General features: G+C 41.3%; 1 protein-coding gene across 2 annotated transcripts in view; it reads right to left on the bottom strand.

The window, feature by feature from the left end:
* The window catches only part of LOC308280489 (dipeptidyl peptidase 4-like), a 34629-nt gene extending 17449 nt beyond the window's left edge, over positions 1-17180 (bottom strand). The window contains exons 1-16 of one of the 2 annotated variants that reach the window (XM_080720772.1): positions 16928-17180; positions 16706-16796; positions 14170-14265; positions 12417-12508; positions 11524-11598; positions 11132-11184; positions 10181-10253; positions 9186-9306; positions 8079-8227; positions 6126-6223; positions 5366-5495; positions 4349-4387; positions 3735-3833; positions 1801-1871; positions 1635-1688; positions 463-572 (exon numbers count right to left, since the gene is read on the bottom strand). In XM_080720772.1, the coding sequence (XP_080576898.1) occupies positions 463-572; positions 1635-1688; positions 1801-1871; positions 3735-3833; positions 4349-4387; positions 5366-5495; positions 6126-6223; positions 8079-8227; positions 9186-9306; positions 10181-10253; positions 11132-11184; positions 11524-11598; positions 12417-12508; positions 14170-14265; positions 16706-16796; positions 16928-16930 (1354 nt within the window). In that variant the 5' untranslated portion in view covers positions 16931-17180. The remainder of the gene's footprint in view (positions 1-462; positions 573-1634; positions 1689-1800; positions 1872-3734; positions 3834-4348; positions 4388-5365; positions 5496-6125; positions 6224-8078; positions 8228-9185; positions 9307-10180; positions 10254-11131; positions 11185-11523; positions 11599-12416; positions 12509-14169; positions 14266-16705; positions 16797-16927) is intronic. The other variant, XM_080720773.1, reaches the window with a different exon arrangement.
* Between the last annotated feature and the right edge of the window lie 2052 nt (positions 17181-19232).

Genomic DNA, 19232 nt, shown 5'->3' with positions numbered 1-19232 from the left:
GCCGGTCCAGGCGGCCAACAAAGTAAATGGTCACTGTCGGGCAGAAACCTCGTATCTCCAAGTTTCAAATGTGTACATTTTTTTCTTCATCATACAAGGCCGTTGCCCAAAAGTAGTGAAAACAGCAGATCTACAAGCACACAACGCCTCGCACCGCGAGGCGTTGTGTGCTTGTAGATCGGCTGTTTTCACTCGTTTAAATCATTTTTTAAATGATAAATACATAACAAACGGTTTTGGACATACAAGGTTTCCACCCGACAACGACAAAATATAACTGTAATTGGCCCACTGGCTTGTCACTTGTCATGATCTGAAATGGCAAGTCTTTGAGTAGCAGCAGCGCTATAGAGAGATCTCTCTCTATAGCGCGCAATGAGGGCCTACAACTCTTTTTCCCGGACTGAATCAGGGGCCCAGCATGTCCCTGACAGTAAGTGTTTAAGGGGATGCGTGACAGACCGTGACAGCCTGCGCGATAGAAGGAAGCGTTGTGGCTGAACAGCGCCGAGTTGTACTGGCAGATTTCAAATCCACACGTCAGACATTTGGATCCCTGACCACTGGACCACCTGTGACAGACAGACAGACAGACAGACAGACAGACAGACAGACAGACAGACAGACAGACACGTGCAAAGTTGAAGTGAAAAACTGTGATGAAAATAATGAAATTCCAATATAGCGGATAGGGCTGTCACGATTATGACATTTTACATGACGATTAATTGTCACTCAAATAAATTGCGATTAACGATTTAATTGTGTTTTTGTCGTTGACAATTACATTTCTGTTTGGCTTTTAGGCTTTGAAAGTTGCACATGGTAGATATGACACATAACCTAAATATACAAAGAAATTACTGACATATTTGACAACTTTATACTTAACTCATTCTGAGCCCCAGACATTAACGGATTATAATGTCCAAAGTGCCTCCTTCAGGTCCCATTCACTTGCGTTGTCTTATTTTGAAGGCCAGAAGTCCACCGCGCAATCACTTCCGGTCTGACGTCATCGGATCGTGCGCCGGAACCGATGCGTGTCCACGTGGAGTTGTGTAATGGCCGACCGGGAGCTTTTATAACTGTGTAAAATAAGCGAGCATCTGCCTCCATCCTAGCTTCTAAAGTGTAGTTTTGAGATAATGGACATTAAAGATGAGATCGGCCGTCCACCTCAATGTTATGGGATGACTATTGTGTGCTCGTGGAGCCGTGATGATGACAAATCAGCGCCGGATTTCGTCTCCGGAGCTTCGGCCAAGTACTAGGTATTTTTACTCGCCGTTACAGTAATATATTACTTTTCACGCGACATCGCGTGGATGGCACTATAGATACTCTATTACTTTTCACGCGACATCGCGGGGTTGGCTTTTAATGAGTTAAAAAAGAACACTGATAGTGGAGATAGCCGATCTACAAGCTCACAACGCGTCGCGATGCGACGCGTTGTGAGCTTGTAGATCTGCTATCTCCACTATTTTTTACTTTTACTAAAAGAAAATATATGAACATTTTTCAACATGGAAGCGATTATGACGATCATGTCAAATAATTTGCGATTAGACGATTATGTAATAATTGTGACAGCTCTAATAACGGATACAACAGAGACCCTATACGGATACCTGTAGACATTGCGTCCACCTGGTCTGCCCCCCTCCTGGTTACTTGAATAATACCTGCGGAGCGGTTGTAGATTGACAGTATATTAGCCAGAGGGAAGGTTTGCATTTTTCGCATTTGCATTTTGCAGATAGATAGAGGATAGACTGTCTGGTCGATCCAACTCACACGCTGTTTTCAGTCACTTTCAGAATGTCAATCACCTCCCATGGGCCTGTGGTGATGGCTTTCATTTTGCCCTGTAAATATGAGTGCCAGGTTATGAAAAGAGGCAAAACTAAACAATCTGCTATAATCTAACACGGGGGGTCTTCAAGGTTTTCAGACCAAGGACCCCTTAGCTGAGAGAGAGATGAAGCAGGGACCCCCAGATTCCATATAGTTTCATCGTTTGACAGCACATCAGTGTATTTTGGATTCATGTCAATTTGTGTTTTCAGATATTTAACCACTTGAATGGTCAATACTTAATAAACTTGACCTTTCACTCTGTACTTAGTGTACTCCTTTTTCCCCTCTACACCAAACCTCTTTGCCGAAAATAGCCGATCTACAAGCTCACAACGCCTCGCGCTGCGAGGCGTTGTGAGCTTGTAGATCTGCTATTTTTGGCTTAAGTTCTCAAAATATGGATGTGAAGTGGTTAATATAAAAAAGGAGAAAAAAGGTTTCTATCACACAAAGATTTGAAGGACCCCCTGTAGTAACTCTGAGGACCCCCTCTGTGTCCCCCTGTTGAAGACCCCTGATCTAAGATATTGTGAAAATAATCAGAATCATCAAGACGTATCCAATGGGATTTGGGATAAGATGACCCCTCTAGCCAAACAATCAGATTCACGTGTATTGATAACAAGTACACAACTCTTATGGAAATGTCCTTGATAGTAACTACTCTGTCATCTTGTGTATTGTCTTTGTTTAGTTAAGATTCATGATGCCTGTACAACATTATCTACAGTAACTACAAGACGGTTCTGCCAAGAGCAAGCTGCATTTTCCATTGTAACCTCACAGAACACTTGAGAACGTTCTGTGCAACATTTTGTGAACCTTGTGTATATATTGTCTACATTCAATCGGCTGTGTCTTTGTCTTTCTTTTTTATCTTGGTTTACATTAGTGTACACCGTACGCGAAAACAGTTTTCGTCTTAAGAGATATCAGTGTCTGTGGCTAATCCTCAGCCAAATGTCTTGTGCATGAGCTCAGTTAGTCCAAGGAAGTACTTCCCTGAATATTTCTCCCATATTGGGAATAAATAATTATTCTTTTTGTGAATTCATAAATCTCAGATCCACCGTCCCAGACTCCCTCCGTATTTGGGCGAGATTTGACATCAGGGGCGTCACAAGGGGGGAGAGTGGGACTGAGTTACTAGGGCCCAAGGTGGAGGGGCCTTAATTATTTCATACTTTAGCTATTGAAAAATAGCAGATATACAAGCTCACAGCGCGGCACCGAGTGCCGCGCTGCGAGCTTGTAGATCTGCTATTTTTGAAAAATCCTGAGAATGTGTGCAAATCTTTGAATGTATGTATTTTCTAAGCGAACATTTGTAATTCAAATTTTGCTTCTGGGGGGTCCCTGGAACTAAATATTTAAGGGGGTCCGTGGCCAAATACATATCATTTTGGGGGTCCTTCACATGAAAAAGTTTGAGCACCACTGACATAGAAACATAGGTTTTTCAAAAAAAACTTTGAAATTTGACATATTCAAAGACTTGCACAAATGTTCACGATTTTTCAAAAATAGAAGATCTACAAGCTCGCAGCTGTGAGCTTGTATATCTGCTATTTTTTCAATAGTTAAAGCACAAAATGTGAGTGGATCCTTGTACCCAGGGCCCAGAACTTGGTGCGACTCCCCTGTATGACATCATCAATATGACATCATCGACGTGACATCAGGGATCCACATGGGAAGTCACGCCGTCATTAGACGCCGTCTTCATTTCATTGCTACGTACGTTTGCACATACAAGTTGTTTGTCTGGGTGAGGCTGATGCAAAAGCTATTATACGGTCATAAGCATGTCAAACAGCAAGTGTATTTACTGTACGCAGAGAAACAGTTACTGTACATGTACAGGTACTTACCCCAACCACATGATGAATGTGTTTGTAACCGGCGGTGTCACTCGTCCGCACGTAATAACTGCTCTTGTCGGCTGAAAACACTGGTGGGGGAGGACGATTCTAACAAGTAAATGTATCATTATTATGATGTGTTTGTCCTGTGTTGTTTAAGATATATTGTTGCAAATCGTCACTGTCGGGCAGAAACCTCGTATCTCCAAGTTCCAAGTTTTTACGTTTATTCGTGAAGCGAAGCCCTGCTTCATCGTTCAAGGCTGTCACACGAAACCAGTGAAAATAGGCGATCTACAAGCACACAACGCCTCGCGGTGCGAGGCGTCGTGTGCTTGTAGATCGGCTATTTTCACTATTTTAAGTCATTTCTAAAGTGATAAATACAAAACCAACGGTTCTGGACATACGAGGAAATGTTTGTATGGTATTCCATGCACTTACTAATGCACTACTTACAGTACTGTATGTAATAGTGATTACACTGTACATGTACTTGTACATGTATTTAGTGTTACATAAGCACTGCAAATTATAATTGATGTAATAGAAGCCAACATAATTATTGGAATGCTAAACGTATTTGCTATGACAGTGTGGGCCGTGTTTTGTACTTAACATACCCGTGCAATCCAACCTGTGCGACTGGTGATTTTCAGTCTCTGGAAGAATACAAGCAACAGGATACACATTAGTTAATATAATGCAGGGGTTTTCAAAGTTTTTCAGCCCAAGGACACCTTGGCTGAGAGAGAAAGACGAGAGAGATGTATTTTTAGACATTTAACGACTTTAAACCCTCAATTAGCTGCAAACTTGACCATTGGCTCGATACTTGGTCTGCTATTTTTTCCCCTGTCCACCAAACCTCTTCTCAGAAAATCGCCGATCTACAAGCTCACAACACGTCGCTGCGCAGTGAGCTTTTCAGATAATGTTCCCCAGGTAATAGGGATGTGAGGGTTCAAGTGGTTAATGTAAAAATATAAAGAAATAAGGATTTGGGGGTCCCCTGCATCTCTGAGGACCACCTGAAGTTGTGTGGAATGTTACGACAAGTTAATATCCATGTGACATCCATAATGGACGGATAAATGGATACAAAGCAGGGGTCTTCAACAGGGGGTCTGGGACCCCTAGGGGGTCCCCAGAGTTACTACAGGGGGTCCTACAAATCTTTGAGTGATAGAATTTTTTTTTCTCCTTTTTTATATTAACCACTTGAACCCTAGCGTCCATATTCTGAGAACTCTAGCCAAAAATAGCATATCTACAAGCTCACAACACCTCGCAGCGCGAGGCGTTGTGAGCTTGTAGATCGGCTATTTTTGGCAAAAGAGGTTTGGTGTAGAGGCCTAGAGGGGAAAACGAGCAGACTAAATTAAAAACTAAGTGAAAGGTCAAGTTTATTAAGTATTGACGGTTCAAGTGGTTAAATATCTGAAAAAACTAATTGACATGAATCCATACACTGATGATTGTGCTGTCAAACGATGAAACTATATGGAATCTATGAAAAGGTTTAGGGGTCCCTGCTTCATCTCTCTCTCAACTAAGGGGTCCTTGGCCTGAAAACATGAAGACCCCAGAGATAAAGCTTAGATACTGTATGACAGACAGACAGACTGATTATTATGTACCTCGTCTGCATTCCAGTTGCTTCCACTGAGCTTGTAGATCTGAACAAGGAGTTCAGTCTGTTTCCTCTTCATCCATTGGACGGCCATGCGCTCATCTGTCACCCAAGTGACCGTGCACAGGTAGTGGTCACTGAGGAGGAGAGGCAAAAACAAATGTATACTGACTACTGTCTACTATCAGTGGTGTCGCACCAAATTCTGGGCCCTGGGTACAAGGATTCACTCACATTTTGTGCTTTAACCACTGAAAAACAGCAGATATACAAGCTCACAGCAAGCTTGTAGATCTGCTATTTTTGAAAAATCATGGAAAATTTGTGCAAGTCTTTGAATATTTCAAATCCTTCTAAGGTTTTTTGAAAAACCTATGTTTCTATGTCAGTGGTGCTGAAAATGTTTCATGTGAAGGACCACCAAAATGATATGTATTGGGCCACGGACCCCCACCTCCAAATATTTATTTCCAGGGAACCCCCAGAAGCAACATTTGAGTTACAAATGTTCGCTTAAAAATATATTCAAAGATTTGCACACATTTTCACGACTTTTCAAAAATAGCAGATCTATTTTTTAATGCTATTTTTCAATAGTTAAAGCATACAATAATGAAGGCCCCTCCACCTTGGGCCCTAGTAACTCAGTCCCACTCCCCCCCCCCCCCCCCCCCCCCCCCCCCCCTTGTGACGCCCCTGTGCACATGTATACTGACTAGGGTCTACTATAACGTAACATCAGAGTGATGTTGAGGTTAATTTCTTACCCTGAGCCAAACTCTGGTGGAACGACCACTTCAGAAATGTTTCGGGTGTTGGCGGTGTCCACGACAAACAGTTTCACAGTAGGATTGGGAGTACCTGCCTGAATGACAAAACAGCATAATGTGAACCCTTATGTATCCCACTGTCCAACTGCATACTGTATCATCCGTTACGCACTGTACTGCTTAAGGGGAAACTAATGACACAGGCACCTGATGGCCACACGTATATTTTGGTCTTAATAGTCGGGGGCCTTAGGGAGATAACATGGTAATTTCGTGCTAATTAGTCTAAAAGCGCCAAATTTTGCACAGATGTAGCACAAGGCATGCTCTAATGATTTAGCTAGGGCGCCCAAGTTGGCACCCTAGCTAAATCATTGGCCCCAGAAAATGATGGTTTTGTGATGAGTTATCACTTTTCACAGTTTTGTGGGCGTTTTCTGGGGCTATTTATAGCCCAACGAATGTTTTCTGTGCAAAACAAATGCTTGCAATGGATTCAGCATCATGACAAACCACTAGTTAGACCCCTCACATCCTACAAAAATGTTTCTGTATAGAAAGTCGATGGGAGCCTCAACTTGATTTGGCTGCTGTGGCGACCCCGAAGGTCGGCGGCTCGGGCACCCTAGCTAAATCATTAGAGCATGCCCTGGGCTAAGTCTGTGCAAAATTTGGCGCTTTTAGACTGATTAGCACGAAATATCCCTAACGCCCCCGACTATAAACAGTATTACAGTATGTGTCAGAAGATACCAATGTTGGGAGTAATGTAGGATAGTACTGAACTGAGGGCTGTCCACACCAACAATGATAACTATAAAAATAACTATGACATGAGCGATATCATGCTGTAAATATGCTGAACATGACGTGTTGAATGTGACACCCGTTAATGCAGTAATTCGTTGCCAGAGTTTTCATTAAGTCACTCTAAAAGTGATCCTGACCTTCACCACTGTACTGCTGTTACAGTGGCCTTTTCAAATAAGAACACATTTTAAAAACAACATATTTATATTGTTATTCTTCTTGGTGTGGAAGACCCTTTAGTCGAATCATGTAGACACAGTTGATACAGCTGTCTACAGAACATACCGCAAGCAGGTAAGTAAATAAGATGACACTGTGACACACTTAGAATCTTATCATCATTGCAGACCTATGGGTACAGTACTACAGTATGTGAAGGCCTGCTGAGGATAATGCCTTTGTTAAGGCTTTACGTGATAAACACAAGGTCAACACAAGATTAAGACATAAAGATCACTATGTTTTACCAAGAATAAAAACTGTTATGGGAAGTCAATCTTTTATCTTCAGGGCAGTTAAATTATGGAATGCGCTATCATGGCTACAATTACTTTTATTGTGTCATTTACTATTTAGTTTTCTTTTCTATTTTTTTGCTTTTTTAGTAAATTGGTAAGCGACCAGATGTATGGCTGGCTCAGGGAGGAGGATGCCCCTGCCATGGATAGTCCTTATATGTAGATGGGTATGTGTATTCTTATATGGGCAGGCGTGTACTGTGCATGTGTGTGTGTATGTGAGTGTGAATGAGTGAGTAGGGTTGTATTTTAATACGTTATATTCTGTGTTGTTTTATCACTAATTTAATGTCTTGTAATGTAATGTTATGTTCTTATGGACTATTGGAAGATTAGCCCGATGGGCTAAAAGAGATCAAAATCAAATCAAATCAAATGCTATGCAGCAAACACAGCCGCAGCCCTTTTAAGTAGAGACACAATAGTAGTACCTTGCAATGCCTAATTTATGCTGTCGCATACCAGTCTTGAGGACCGAAAATAGCTGATCTATAAACCAACAACGCGTCTCAGATGCGACGCTATGTGAACTTATAGATCTGCGATTTCCGGCGCACGACACTGTTGTGTGAAGAGGTAGAAATCGGGGCTTCCGATGCAATAGGAAACTAGGAAGTCCCACCTTGGGGTATGGGAGATGGACAGTGTGAGGGTACTGGTCCTCTCCGAACCAGGAGTATTCGATGTTGTGGACCTGCGAGTCGTTGAACTGGGCGTAGGCCAGGTATTTCCCGCCGGGTGACCAAAACAGGCCCTCGGACAACATCTCCTCTGTAGGAAGAGGAAAGATGGTCAGTTACTAGGGGTGTAAGGATACATTTTAACAGCGATTCGATACACATCACGATACATGGTTGACGATACGATACATGGACGATATTGGTTCATTCATGGCGATAAGATTCGATTCAATGATTTCAAATCGATATAGTAACTATAGCAAAGAAATTAAATCTGTGTGAAACGCGTCAATAGTGCATGTTTTTAAGGGATAAATCCATTATTTTGGATATAAATAAGTAAACACTGTGATTCTCCAGCAAATACATTATATTTCAACACAGATGGACCTTGACATGAACACAGAGACACCCACACAACAACAGACACAACACACATTTATCGATAGACCAAGAGTATGGAAAAGTAATTAAACCCCTCTTTTTTCATTTCTTTTCCCTCTTACATTATAGTTTCCAAATACAAGGCACAGATACTTAGTTTCCGTACAATCATCAATTATTTGCACTGCAAAACGATTCGATACCGATTATCTAAAACGATACAGATACGATACAAAGCCAAAACGGTACGATATATGCTTTTGCATATCGATATAGTAGATAATTGTAAATTAAAATCGATTTTTCGATTCAGTTACTTTATATCGTCCTGTTATGGTGCGTGCTGTGGTGTGCAGTTGTGTCTTTGTCTTCTTAAATTCAACTATAGTGAAGCCGAATCTTCCCATTTATGGGCAGTAATGTTTCTTTTCTGTTGAAAATAAAAGAAACCTGTGAGATGTATACAGTACATGTACAGTATATAGTCCAAAACGTTTACTTTTCTCAAAACGCGCCGTTTCGTGCCGTGTTTCGAGCTTGCAGATCTGCTACTTTGATGCCTTGTGTGACGCTGTAGTAATAGTATGATCAAGTAGGACGTCAAGGGAAAAAAAGTTAAAACATGGAGATAAAAGAGATAATACGTAGTGTGTGTCATCATTTACCATCATAAATCCAGTCTGGGATGCCATTCAAGATTGTGTTGTATTCTCCATCGAATGTGACTTGCTCTGCCGGAGTAGAGGGACTGGTCTTTATGTACACATTATATTCCCAAACAAAGGCCTAAAAGAAAACAGGTCACGCATGTAAATAATACATGTAATTACTTGAAACTTGGAATTAGTTGCAGGTGTTGGAAGAACAGAACATGGTGTAATCTTCCAGTGAAGGTGGAGGGGGTTAAAAACCCCTCAACACCTCACACTGTTACTAGGGCTGTCACAATTATGACATTTTACATGATGATTAATTGTCACTCAAATAATTTGCGATTAACGATTTAATTGTGTTTCTGTCATTGACAATTACATTTCTGTTTGGCTTTTAGGCTTTGAAGTTAGTTGCACATGGCAGATATGACACATAACCTAAATGTACAAAGAAATTACTGACATATTTGACAACTTTACACTTTAAAAAGAACATTGATAGTGGAAATAGCCGATCTACAAGCTCGCAACGCGTGGCGATGCGACGCGTTGTGAGCTTGCAGATCTGCTATTTCCACTATGTTTTTACTTACCAAAAAATATATATGAAAATTTTTCAACATGGAAACGATTATTACAATTATGAAAAATAATCGCGTTCATGTCAAATAATCGCGATTAGACGATTATGTAATAATTGTGACAGCCCTAGCTGTTACGTCTGGATCTTAGATATGAACAGAATGAACAGACAAGAGAATTCACCTCACGCAGGTTAGCCTTTTCATTCTTTTTCTTCACAAAAAGACAAAAACACACTAAGTGAATTCAAGGGTTTTTACATTCCAGCTTTGAACTCTCCGTCACCACAGTGTTGACCCTTTTCTCACTGTTCCATTCTAGACAAGTGTTTGGAAAAGGTTTCCTCCGACAGTCTCATGCATCACAATGCCTTGAAGTCCAGCATAATCAGTCAAAGTAAATATGTGCTTAACGGCCCATATTACCAGTTGGTTGCCCTCGGGAGCCCACATGAAGTGCTGGATCTCGTGTGGAACATCAGGTGTGGCAAGAAAGTCCCTACAGAGAAGCATAAAATACGTTCATTCATTGAGAGCGTAATGCTTAATTTGTATGTGGTTGCACGCTAGTGTCATGCGCTAAAAAGCGGCAGCTCTGAAAGGTCACAACACGTCCCATCAGCATGCGTTGTGAGCTTGTAGAATGTCTATTTTCGGCAGCGCTTTGGTTGAATGTTACTATTTGTTATTCTAAAAACTGTTTGGTTGGCAGCAATGTTCCACTTCTGTTTACAAGATGAGTACATTTTGCTTTTCAGTCACTTATTTTGTTGCGTACAGCATCAGTGCATACCTTCCTAGTGAGGCACAGTGGCAATGCAACTCTTGACTGCCATTGTAAAGTGTCATGCTTCATTAAAAACCACACATACCAATTGTTGAATGTTTGAATGCATTTCTTGGTATGGCTGTCCAATGAAAATGTAACACACTTAAACCCTATATCGTCATTGTCGGGTGGAAACCTTGTATGTCCAAAACCGTTCGTTTAGTATTTATTGTTTTAAAAATGATCTAAACTAGTGAAAACAGCCAATCTACAAGCACACAACGCCTTACACCGTGAGGCGTTGTGTGCTTGTAGATCAGCTATTTTCACTACTTTTGTGCAATAGTCTTGTGTGATGAACCAGGGCTTTACTTAACAGAAAAAAGTACAAATTTGAAACTTGGAGATACAAGGTTTCTGCCTGACAGTAACAATATACAGTATACTTCGTTAACCGATGACCCCCAGGGGTCTATACCGGGCCGCCTGCTTTTTTTCCCCATCTACACCAAATCTCTTCTGCGACAAGTTGTGAGCTTGTAGATCGGCTATTTTTGCTGAATGTTTCCCCCAGGATAGGGATGCTGGGGTTCGTGTGGTTAACGTACTGTTTCTCCATGTCATAAATGTGGTACGAGGCGGTGAACCAATGCTTCCACTCCTAATGGGACAAACACAAGTCATGATCAGATTAGTAACTTGCAGGAACTTGTAATTTTCTTTGACATATCGTCACTGTCGGGCGGAAACCTCGTATCTCCAAGTTTCAAATTTGTACGTTTTCTCGCAAAGTAAAGCCCTGCTTCATCATACAAGGCAGTCGCACAAAAGTAGTGAAAACGGCCGATCTACAAGCACACAACGCCTCTGCTTGTAGATCGGCTGTTTTCACTAGTTTAAATCATTTTTAAAATGATAAACGCAAAACGGAAGGTTTTGGACATACAAGGTTTTCACCCGACAACGACGATATATTAAGTTAAACAAATGCCTCACATACCTTTGAGTAATTACTGAGGAACGCAACATATTTATGATCCGCCGACAATTTGTAATCAAAGGCGTCGACTCGATCCTGTGTTGAGAAAAGGCATCCGTTAGAAAGGGGTGTGCGTACAGTACATTCCTCCCGAATCATAACAAGCAACCTCACAATACATGGTCGGCTTGTATACAACTGTCTTCCACAAGGCTCTAACTCGTTCTCCTGCTACACCATGTGGAACGCCCTCCCACAAGCCTTAAAGGAGAGCAAATCCCTAGCCTCCTTCAAAATCGGTATGAAAAGTCACCTTCAGGCGGCTGCTACCCGTGACTTGTAAATAGACTAAGCCCCCATGCTCCCCCCCCCCACCACCCTTTTTCCTGCCTTTGTATTTGATGTTATGCTTTTTCTGCTTTTGAAATTGATATTATCCTAGATAAAGTACTATGTTCTATCCGTCTGTCTTTCAATGTTATATGAGATACTTAATGTGTGGCTCCTGTGGAAATAAGCCTCGGCTTTCTAGGATCTCCTTTTAGTTGACCTTGTACCAGTGATTTGTACTGTCATGAAACTGTACTTGTTTCTATTGCAATCTTCTAATACATTCTTCAATCAATCAAAACATGATTCGCCGCCCTTGCACTTAGGCATACACGAACATGTACGGACACACACATATCATGACACACATCATGTAAACACAAACACACACACGCACGCACGCACGCACGCACGCACGCACGCACACACACACACACACACACACACACACACACACACACACACACACACACACACACACACACACACACACACACACACACACACACACACACACACACACACACACACACACACACACACACACAGAGAGAGAGAGAGAGAGCAAAATTTAATTCACTTGCAAATGTCTCACGACTCAGAAATTCTACAGAGGTGTCCTTGATCAGGTTGTGAAGGACGACTGAGCCGTTGATGTCGTGCAGATATTCATGATCTACGGGGATAAAGGAGAAGGTGAACGTGTGTGGACAAGTGTTGGACAAGTTGAGTGAGGAAACAACCCTCACTTCAGATGTTTGCAGATGTTACAACATTGAAAACCCGGATAAATATCATCTGAATAATTCTTGTTGGTCAAGTGCTGTAAGTGTGGGTGCAAGGAAAGGACTATGACTTGGCGATCATCGATCAGTTACTGTAGTCTCTAGAGCACGGGTCTTCAACGTTTTCAGGCCAAGGACCCCTTAAACGAGAGAGAGAGATGAAGCAGGGACCCCCACAAGCTTTTCATAGATTCCATAAGTTTCATTGTTTGACAGCACAATCATCAGTGTATTTTGGATTCATGTCAATTTGGGTTTTCAGATATGTATTTAACCACTTGAATCGTCAATACATAACTTGACATTTCACTCTGTTCTTAGTCTGCTCTTTTCCCCCTCTACACCAAACCTCTTTGCCGAAAATGCTATTTTTGGCTAAAGTTCTCAGAATATGGATGCTAGGGTTCAAGTGGTTAATATAAAAAAGACGAAAAAAGGTTTCTAATTTCTATCACACAAAGATTTGGAGGACCCCCTGTAGTAACTCTGAGGACCCCCTAGGGGTCCCGGACCCCCTGTTGAAGACCCCTGCTCTAGAGACATAATTCCGCCTAACAGTCGACGGAAAAGTAAAAATCATTACCTTTTCCGCTGGCATATGCTGACATCTGAATTTGAACTTTGCTAAATCAATTTTGTGTAGTTCAGTAATGTCTCCCTTTACATTAATTTACTGCCCGGGAAGTACAGTAGCCGGTCTGGAACGGTAAAGGTTCCCAGTGCTATCCCCAGTTCAAACCTGGCTTCATGCCAAAGTGTCCTTGAGCAAGAAACTTGAATGTAAGCCATTTACCATGATGTTGGCTGATTTACCACTGTTTCAGGGTTGTGGCACAAGGCGAAGCCACTACCACTTCTACCATATAAATGAAAGAAAACACAGTTGTAACTTGCAAGGTTATTTAGTTATACAACTGCAACACAACAGTGGGCGGGGTCCATGTGTTGACTGATTTACCACTGTTTTAAGCCAATCAGAATCCAGTATCTGAACCCTAAATTCTCATGATGGGCAGGTTGGTGCCATGCACGATTTCCTCCGCTGTCGGCGTGTGATTTGGTGTGTAGTGTACAATGTAAAGCGATTCAGAGAAAGGCGCTCTGTAAATGCACCATTTACTGGAAACCAAGCTAGCTGCTTAGCAAAAATTCCAAAAAAGTCCGAGACCAACGGGAGGCGAGTTTGAGTCGAGTCCAAGACCAACGGGAGGCAGGACCGAGCCGAGTCCATTTTTTTTCTTTTCTTTTTTTTTTATAGGTAGGCTGCAGTAAACAATATTTTTTGGTTTGTTTTTGTTTTATTTTTTTATATATATATTATTTGGACTCGAGTCCTGACTCGTCTCGAGTCAGGACTTGAGTCCAAAAAATATATCGAGTACTACAACACTACTCAAATTTGCTTCATTGTTTACCTCAAGTAAAAGCATGCTTTCTCTATGTAACTCTGAGAGTGAACAAAACGGAGCCAAATGGACCCATGAGGGTCCATTTGGTTCATTCTCAGAGTTAGAGGACCTTGCTGTGTTCTGGCTGCAGGTGTGCCTAGTACCTGAGTTCCATTTCATGTTGTAGAAACTAGGGCTGAGGGAGATGTTGAAGACATCATTGAGCGTGAAGGTTCTCTTCGTTTTGGACGCCTCTTTGTCTGAAACGCAAACGCCAGCCAAAGTTAAAATGTAGTGCAGTCACAATGGGTTATTGCTCACAGATATTATGTCCTACACTGTGATAACAACAATAATAAATAGTCCTATCCAGGCCTGGAATTTCATCATTTTAGGGGCAAGGCCACTTGGCAAGGCCAAATGCCAGGGCAGGAAGGCCATAAAATAAAATAAAAAGATGTTTGTCCATTGAGAATTTGTTGAATCTAAGGGTTAGGGATGATAACCTAATCTGCAGTGAAATGGGTAAATGATGGCATTTACAATCTGATGAATCCATGCTCAGCCCTGGACCAATCAAAGTCACTGGATTGGTTTAAAGATGGGGACTCGGGGGAGATAAGATTTCAGAATCTCAACAAAAGACACTGGCGTCTACATGACCAGAAAGAGACACCGGTGTCTACTGTCTACATATTGACAAGAGAGAGACAGAGGAGAAAGTGGTACAGTCAGCTGGGGCATTAAGGTCACTGTGGCCTCAGGGCATGCCATTGGTTTGAGGGGCACAAGGCCAAACTGAGGGGCAACGACCATAGCCTTCATGGCCTCCATGAAATTCCCGTCCTGGTCCTATTATAAGATTGCAGCTGAAAATGATAATGTAACAAGAATCAAGACCGATTTATGTGTCACTCACTCATACAGGTAGGCCTACAAGCAGTGAATTGTTGGTGCGGCATGTAGCCTATTGTTTTGTTGTAAATCCTTCTTATCTCATGTTTTTATATCATCTTGTGCTTTATGTAAGTATGTTTCTGTCATATTTGACTTTTCCCCATGTTTATTATTATTTATTTTGATAAAAAAAAAAACTCATTTGCATTTTCACTCTAAATACTGTCCTGTCAAACTTAACTTTGAATTTGAGAGGACATATTTTTATTTTCTTCAGTGGGTGTATGGTGTCAATCTGTCTTTCTATCAGTTACTGTAAAAAAAAAATAATGTACTCTGTAATTTCCTTCTCAACATGTGCTATCACTGTAAGTACAGAACATGCTGTGTAGGGACAGTCAGACATACAATATGTCACATGAACATCCCATGTCATTTAACTGTACATCCTAACTGTACAGAGATAGATCTAAAATTAGACTAACTATCTGTTACTTTAGTGTGAAGTAATGTTCAAATGTGTTTTCTGTTTTCCTTTGTAGTTTTGCATGCTATCAGTGGTTCTCAATCTTTTCAGGCCGCGACCCCCAAAATAACCATATTTTAACTGGAGACCCCCCACCCTGACGAGCACTAAGAGTTGAGGCAGTACATTTTGTATAAAATGGTTCTATTGTGAAAATAGCTGATTTACATGCTCACAACGCCTCGCAACACGAGGCGTTGTGAGCATGTAGATCGGCCATTTTCACAATTTCTGCCTCTTAATATTGGACAATTTGGCCAATGTTTAATTTGTCATTTTATAGGTATTAAAAAGTCCTTAAATTGTCACTGTAGAAATGTGCAGATGCCCTCTATATACACTTATACTGTATGATGGTTTGTTTACTGTTGAGTGAGAAAACAATGATGCACATTAAATTAATCATCTGGGGACCCCCCAAAATAATTTGCACACGTTGAGAACCACTGCTATAAATAATATACCTGTCTTGATTCAACTGTCTGTTTCAGGTTCACTTCAGTGTGTGTGTGTGTGTGTGTGTGTGTGTGTGTGTGTGTGTGTGTGTGTGTGTGTGTGTGTGTGTGTGTGTGTGTGTGTGTGTGTGTGTGTGTGTGTGTGTGTGTGTGTGTGTGTTTTTCTTTTCAGCCTGTTAAAATGTGTATTTGTATTAAAGCTTGTAGAGTTCTGTGTTGAATTCAGCTCCTGTTGTTTGCAGCGCATTTGGTGTTTCCTGCTGTTTAGTCCTGCACTCTCTGAAACAATAACCGGTTTAATTGCCTGGGGCTGCATTAAGTCGACATGGTGGACTGGTGGTCATTTGCTGGATAGTGTAAACTGAGGACTATAACACTGGCATGAATGGATAGGCCTATAGGCCCACCAATTGAATTTTCGATTGATTGAATACATACATAAATGCATACAAGACATTATTAGACAGAAATGTAAACAGAACTAAGTACAGTCAAATTTCAGCTAAAGGGATAACACAAACGTGCTGGGGACTAGTGAGGACTTGTTTCCATTTGTGTCCCACGTGAATGAATGTCTCATTAAAATGTTTTCCATCATAGGGGCTTAATATTAAAATTGTAATGGAGCAAGCAGACAGGGTGGATGCACTGCAAGAATTCGACCTTCCCACTTGGAGCTGTCCCCATGCAACGTGCGTAATGGCGCACGCGTAATCGTCTCCTTTCACCTTTATGTGTGGGATTAATTTAGCCTACGATCAATAACAGTCACTCTGACTCAACATCATGACCCTTATCAACTCGATGACGCGGAAGACTCACCGTTCAGAAATATCGCTGTGGGCACCGCTATCAGAATGACCACCACAGTCACCCCAAGCACTCCGAGGATCACCTTGGGCCACGGAACCTGCTGTCCAAGAAGTTAACCAAACATTGTGCAAGCGTGATCTAACTGAAAGGTGTAATCATTCACTATAAACCAAACATTACTTAAAGCAACGCATGAATACTTGTTTCAAAAAAATCTGCAGTAGTACGAACCATGGTTGTGCGATCTAGTGAAGCGTAGTAGTGTATCCGTTCACCTCACAACTCCATGGAATGATGGGAGGATATGGAAATATGGATGGACAGATAATTCCTATAGCGGGCCGTGGCGCTATGTTCTCCTGTTCAACATGATCTTCTCGGTACCGTTTCAAAAGGTGGGACCGTGAAAACGTTGTAGCAAAGGAAGGAGTAAAGTTCGTCCAGTGTTGAGCGTGTTCTTCTCTGTGCGCCTGGCCCTGCAGTGTGTGTGTTTTGCGGAGGGAAGAATGCTGAGCGCTCGTCATTCAAGTTCAACTCACTTGTCTAAACTCATGAGCTCATTCAGTCGCTCTAGGCTAGCAGCCTCGTTAATGACACATAATAGTTGCTGGAAGGAACAAACTTCCATTGGTGGAAAAAGTACTCAAATGTTTTACTTAAGTATAGGCTAGAAGTAAGGCCTATCCTTGTTTTGTTTCACATGCAAGTTTTCAAATGTATACAAATCTTTTGAAAATAGCAGATCTACAAGCACACAATGCATCACATTGTGGATTCGTGATGCATTGTGAGCTTGTTGATCGGCTATTTTTAAATGGGAGAAATGTGTGTTGGGCTGAAGTGGTTAATGCATGTTTTGTAATAATCAAAATCTACAAAGTTCTAGTAACTAAAGTTTTCAAACAATTGTAGAGAAGTAAAAGTAGCCTACAATATGTGCCTCAAATGTATTGGAGTAGAAGTAAATGTATTGAAATTGGAAATACTTTAGTAAAGTAAAAGTACCTCAAAATTGTACTTAAGTACAGTATTGAGTAAATGTACTTAGTTACTGATACTCCTCTGTTAGTGAACATAGTTGTTGGAAGTAACAAACTTCTCAGACACCTTTAGCCTAACATCCTGAAAACTATAATGGTCCACTGCTTTTATTTTCAGCAAACCTGTTTTTAGTTATTTGTATGTCTTTGTCTATAGGGACGTGCTGGCCATTGGGAAAAGCGGGACAACTCCCGAACGGCCGGTTCATTCTCGTCCGGTTCAGGCCGGCCATTAGGAACAAAATAATTTTGGGGGCTGGGCGGCCAACAAAGTAAATCGTCACTGTCGGGCAGAAATCTTGTATCTCCAAGTTTCAAATGTGTACATTTTTTCGCAAAGCAAAGCCCTGCTTCATCATACAAGGCTGTCGCACAAAAGTAGTGAAAACAGCCGATCTACAAGCACACAACGCATCGCGGTGTGAGGCGTTGTGTGCTTGTAGATCGGCTGTTTTCACTAGTTTAAATCATTTTGAAAATGGTTTTGGACATACAAGGTTTCCACCTGACAATGACGAAATATAACTCATGTAATTAGCCCACTGGCTTGTCACTTGTCATGATCTGAAATGGCAAATCTTTGAGTAGCAGCAGTGCTATAGAGAGAGATCTCTCTCTATAGCGCGCAATGAGGGCCTCTACAACAACTCTTTTTCCCGGGCTGAATCAGGGGCCCAGCACGTCCCTGTCTTTGTCCCTAGATGCCTATTATTATACTCCATGCAATTGCCATACCTTTGTGTATGAAATGTACAATAAACTTTCCTTTCTAAGTAAAACAGTCTGCAGGCACTCTTCCAATTATTTTGGCTTGTGCTTTCTTTAATGACTAGACATCTGGAGGTTGCCAGTTTGATCCGCAGGGCAGAATCTTTATAGGATTACAGTAATTAGAACACATTAAAATGAAGAACAGTTTAATTTAGGGGGTCTGGAAAAAGGCAGAGAGCCTTCTTAACTTTGATCCTTTAGGACCTCTAGCATACAGTATGCAATTCAAAGCACATGTCTCACAATATGCAAGGTTAATTCAGTTCAAAATTGTCAACAGAATGTATTGGACCCCTTCTAAATTGTATAGAGCAGGGGTCTCCAACGTTTTCAGGCCAAGGACCCCTTGGTTGAGAGAGAGATGAAGCAGGGACCCCCACAACCTTTTCAGAGATTCCTTATACTGGTAGTTTGATCGTTTGACAGCACAATCATTGGTGTATTTATTTATGTTTTCAGATATTTAACTGTCAATACTTAGTTAAACTTGACCTTTCACTCTGTTTGTTTGATTGATTGAAGACTTTATTAGAAGTTTGCATAGGAAAAGGTACAGTTTCATGACTCTACTAAAAGGAGATCCATGAAAAGACTAAGCTTATTTCCACTGGAAACCATTGAAGTAAGCCCCTTGTTCCCCTCTACACCGAGGCTCTTTGCCGAAAATAGCCGATCTACAAGCTCACAACAACGTTATGAGCTTGTAGATCTGCTATTTTTGGCTA

This window comes from Nannobrachium achirus (genome assembly GCF_963921795.1).
Source record: "Nannobrachium achirus genome assembly, chromosome: 24".
Lineage (NCBI taxonomy): Eukaryota > Metazoa > Chordata > Actinopteri > Myctophiformes > Myctophidae > Nannobrachium > Nannobrachium achirus.
This window is presented reverse-complemented; position numbering and strand designations above follow the sequence as displayed.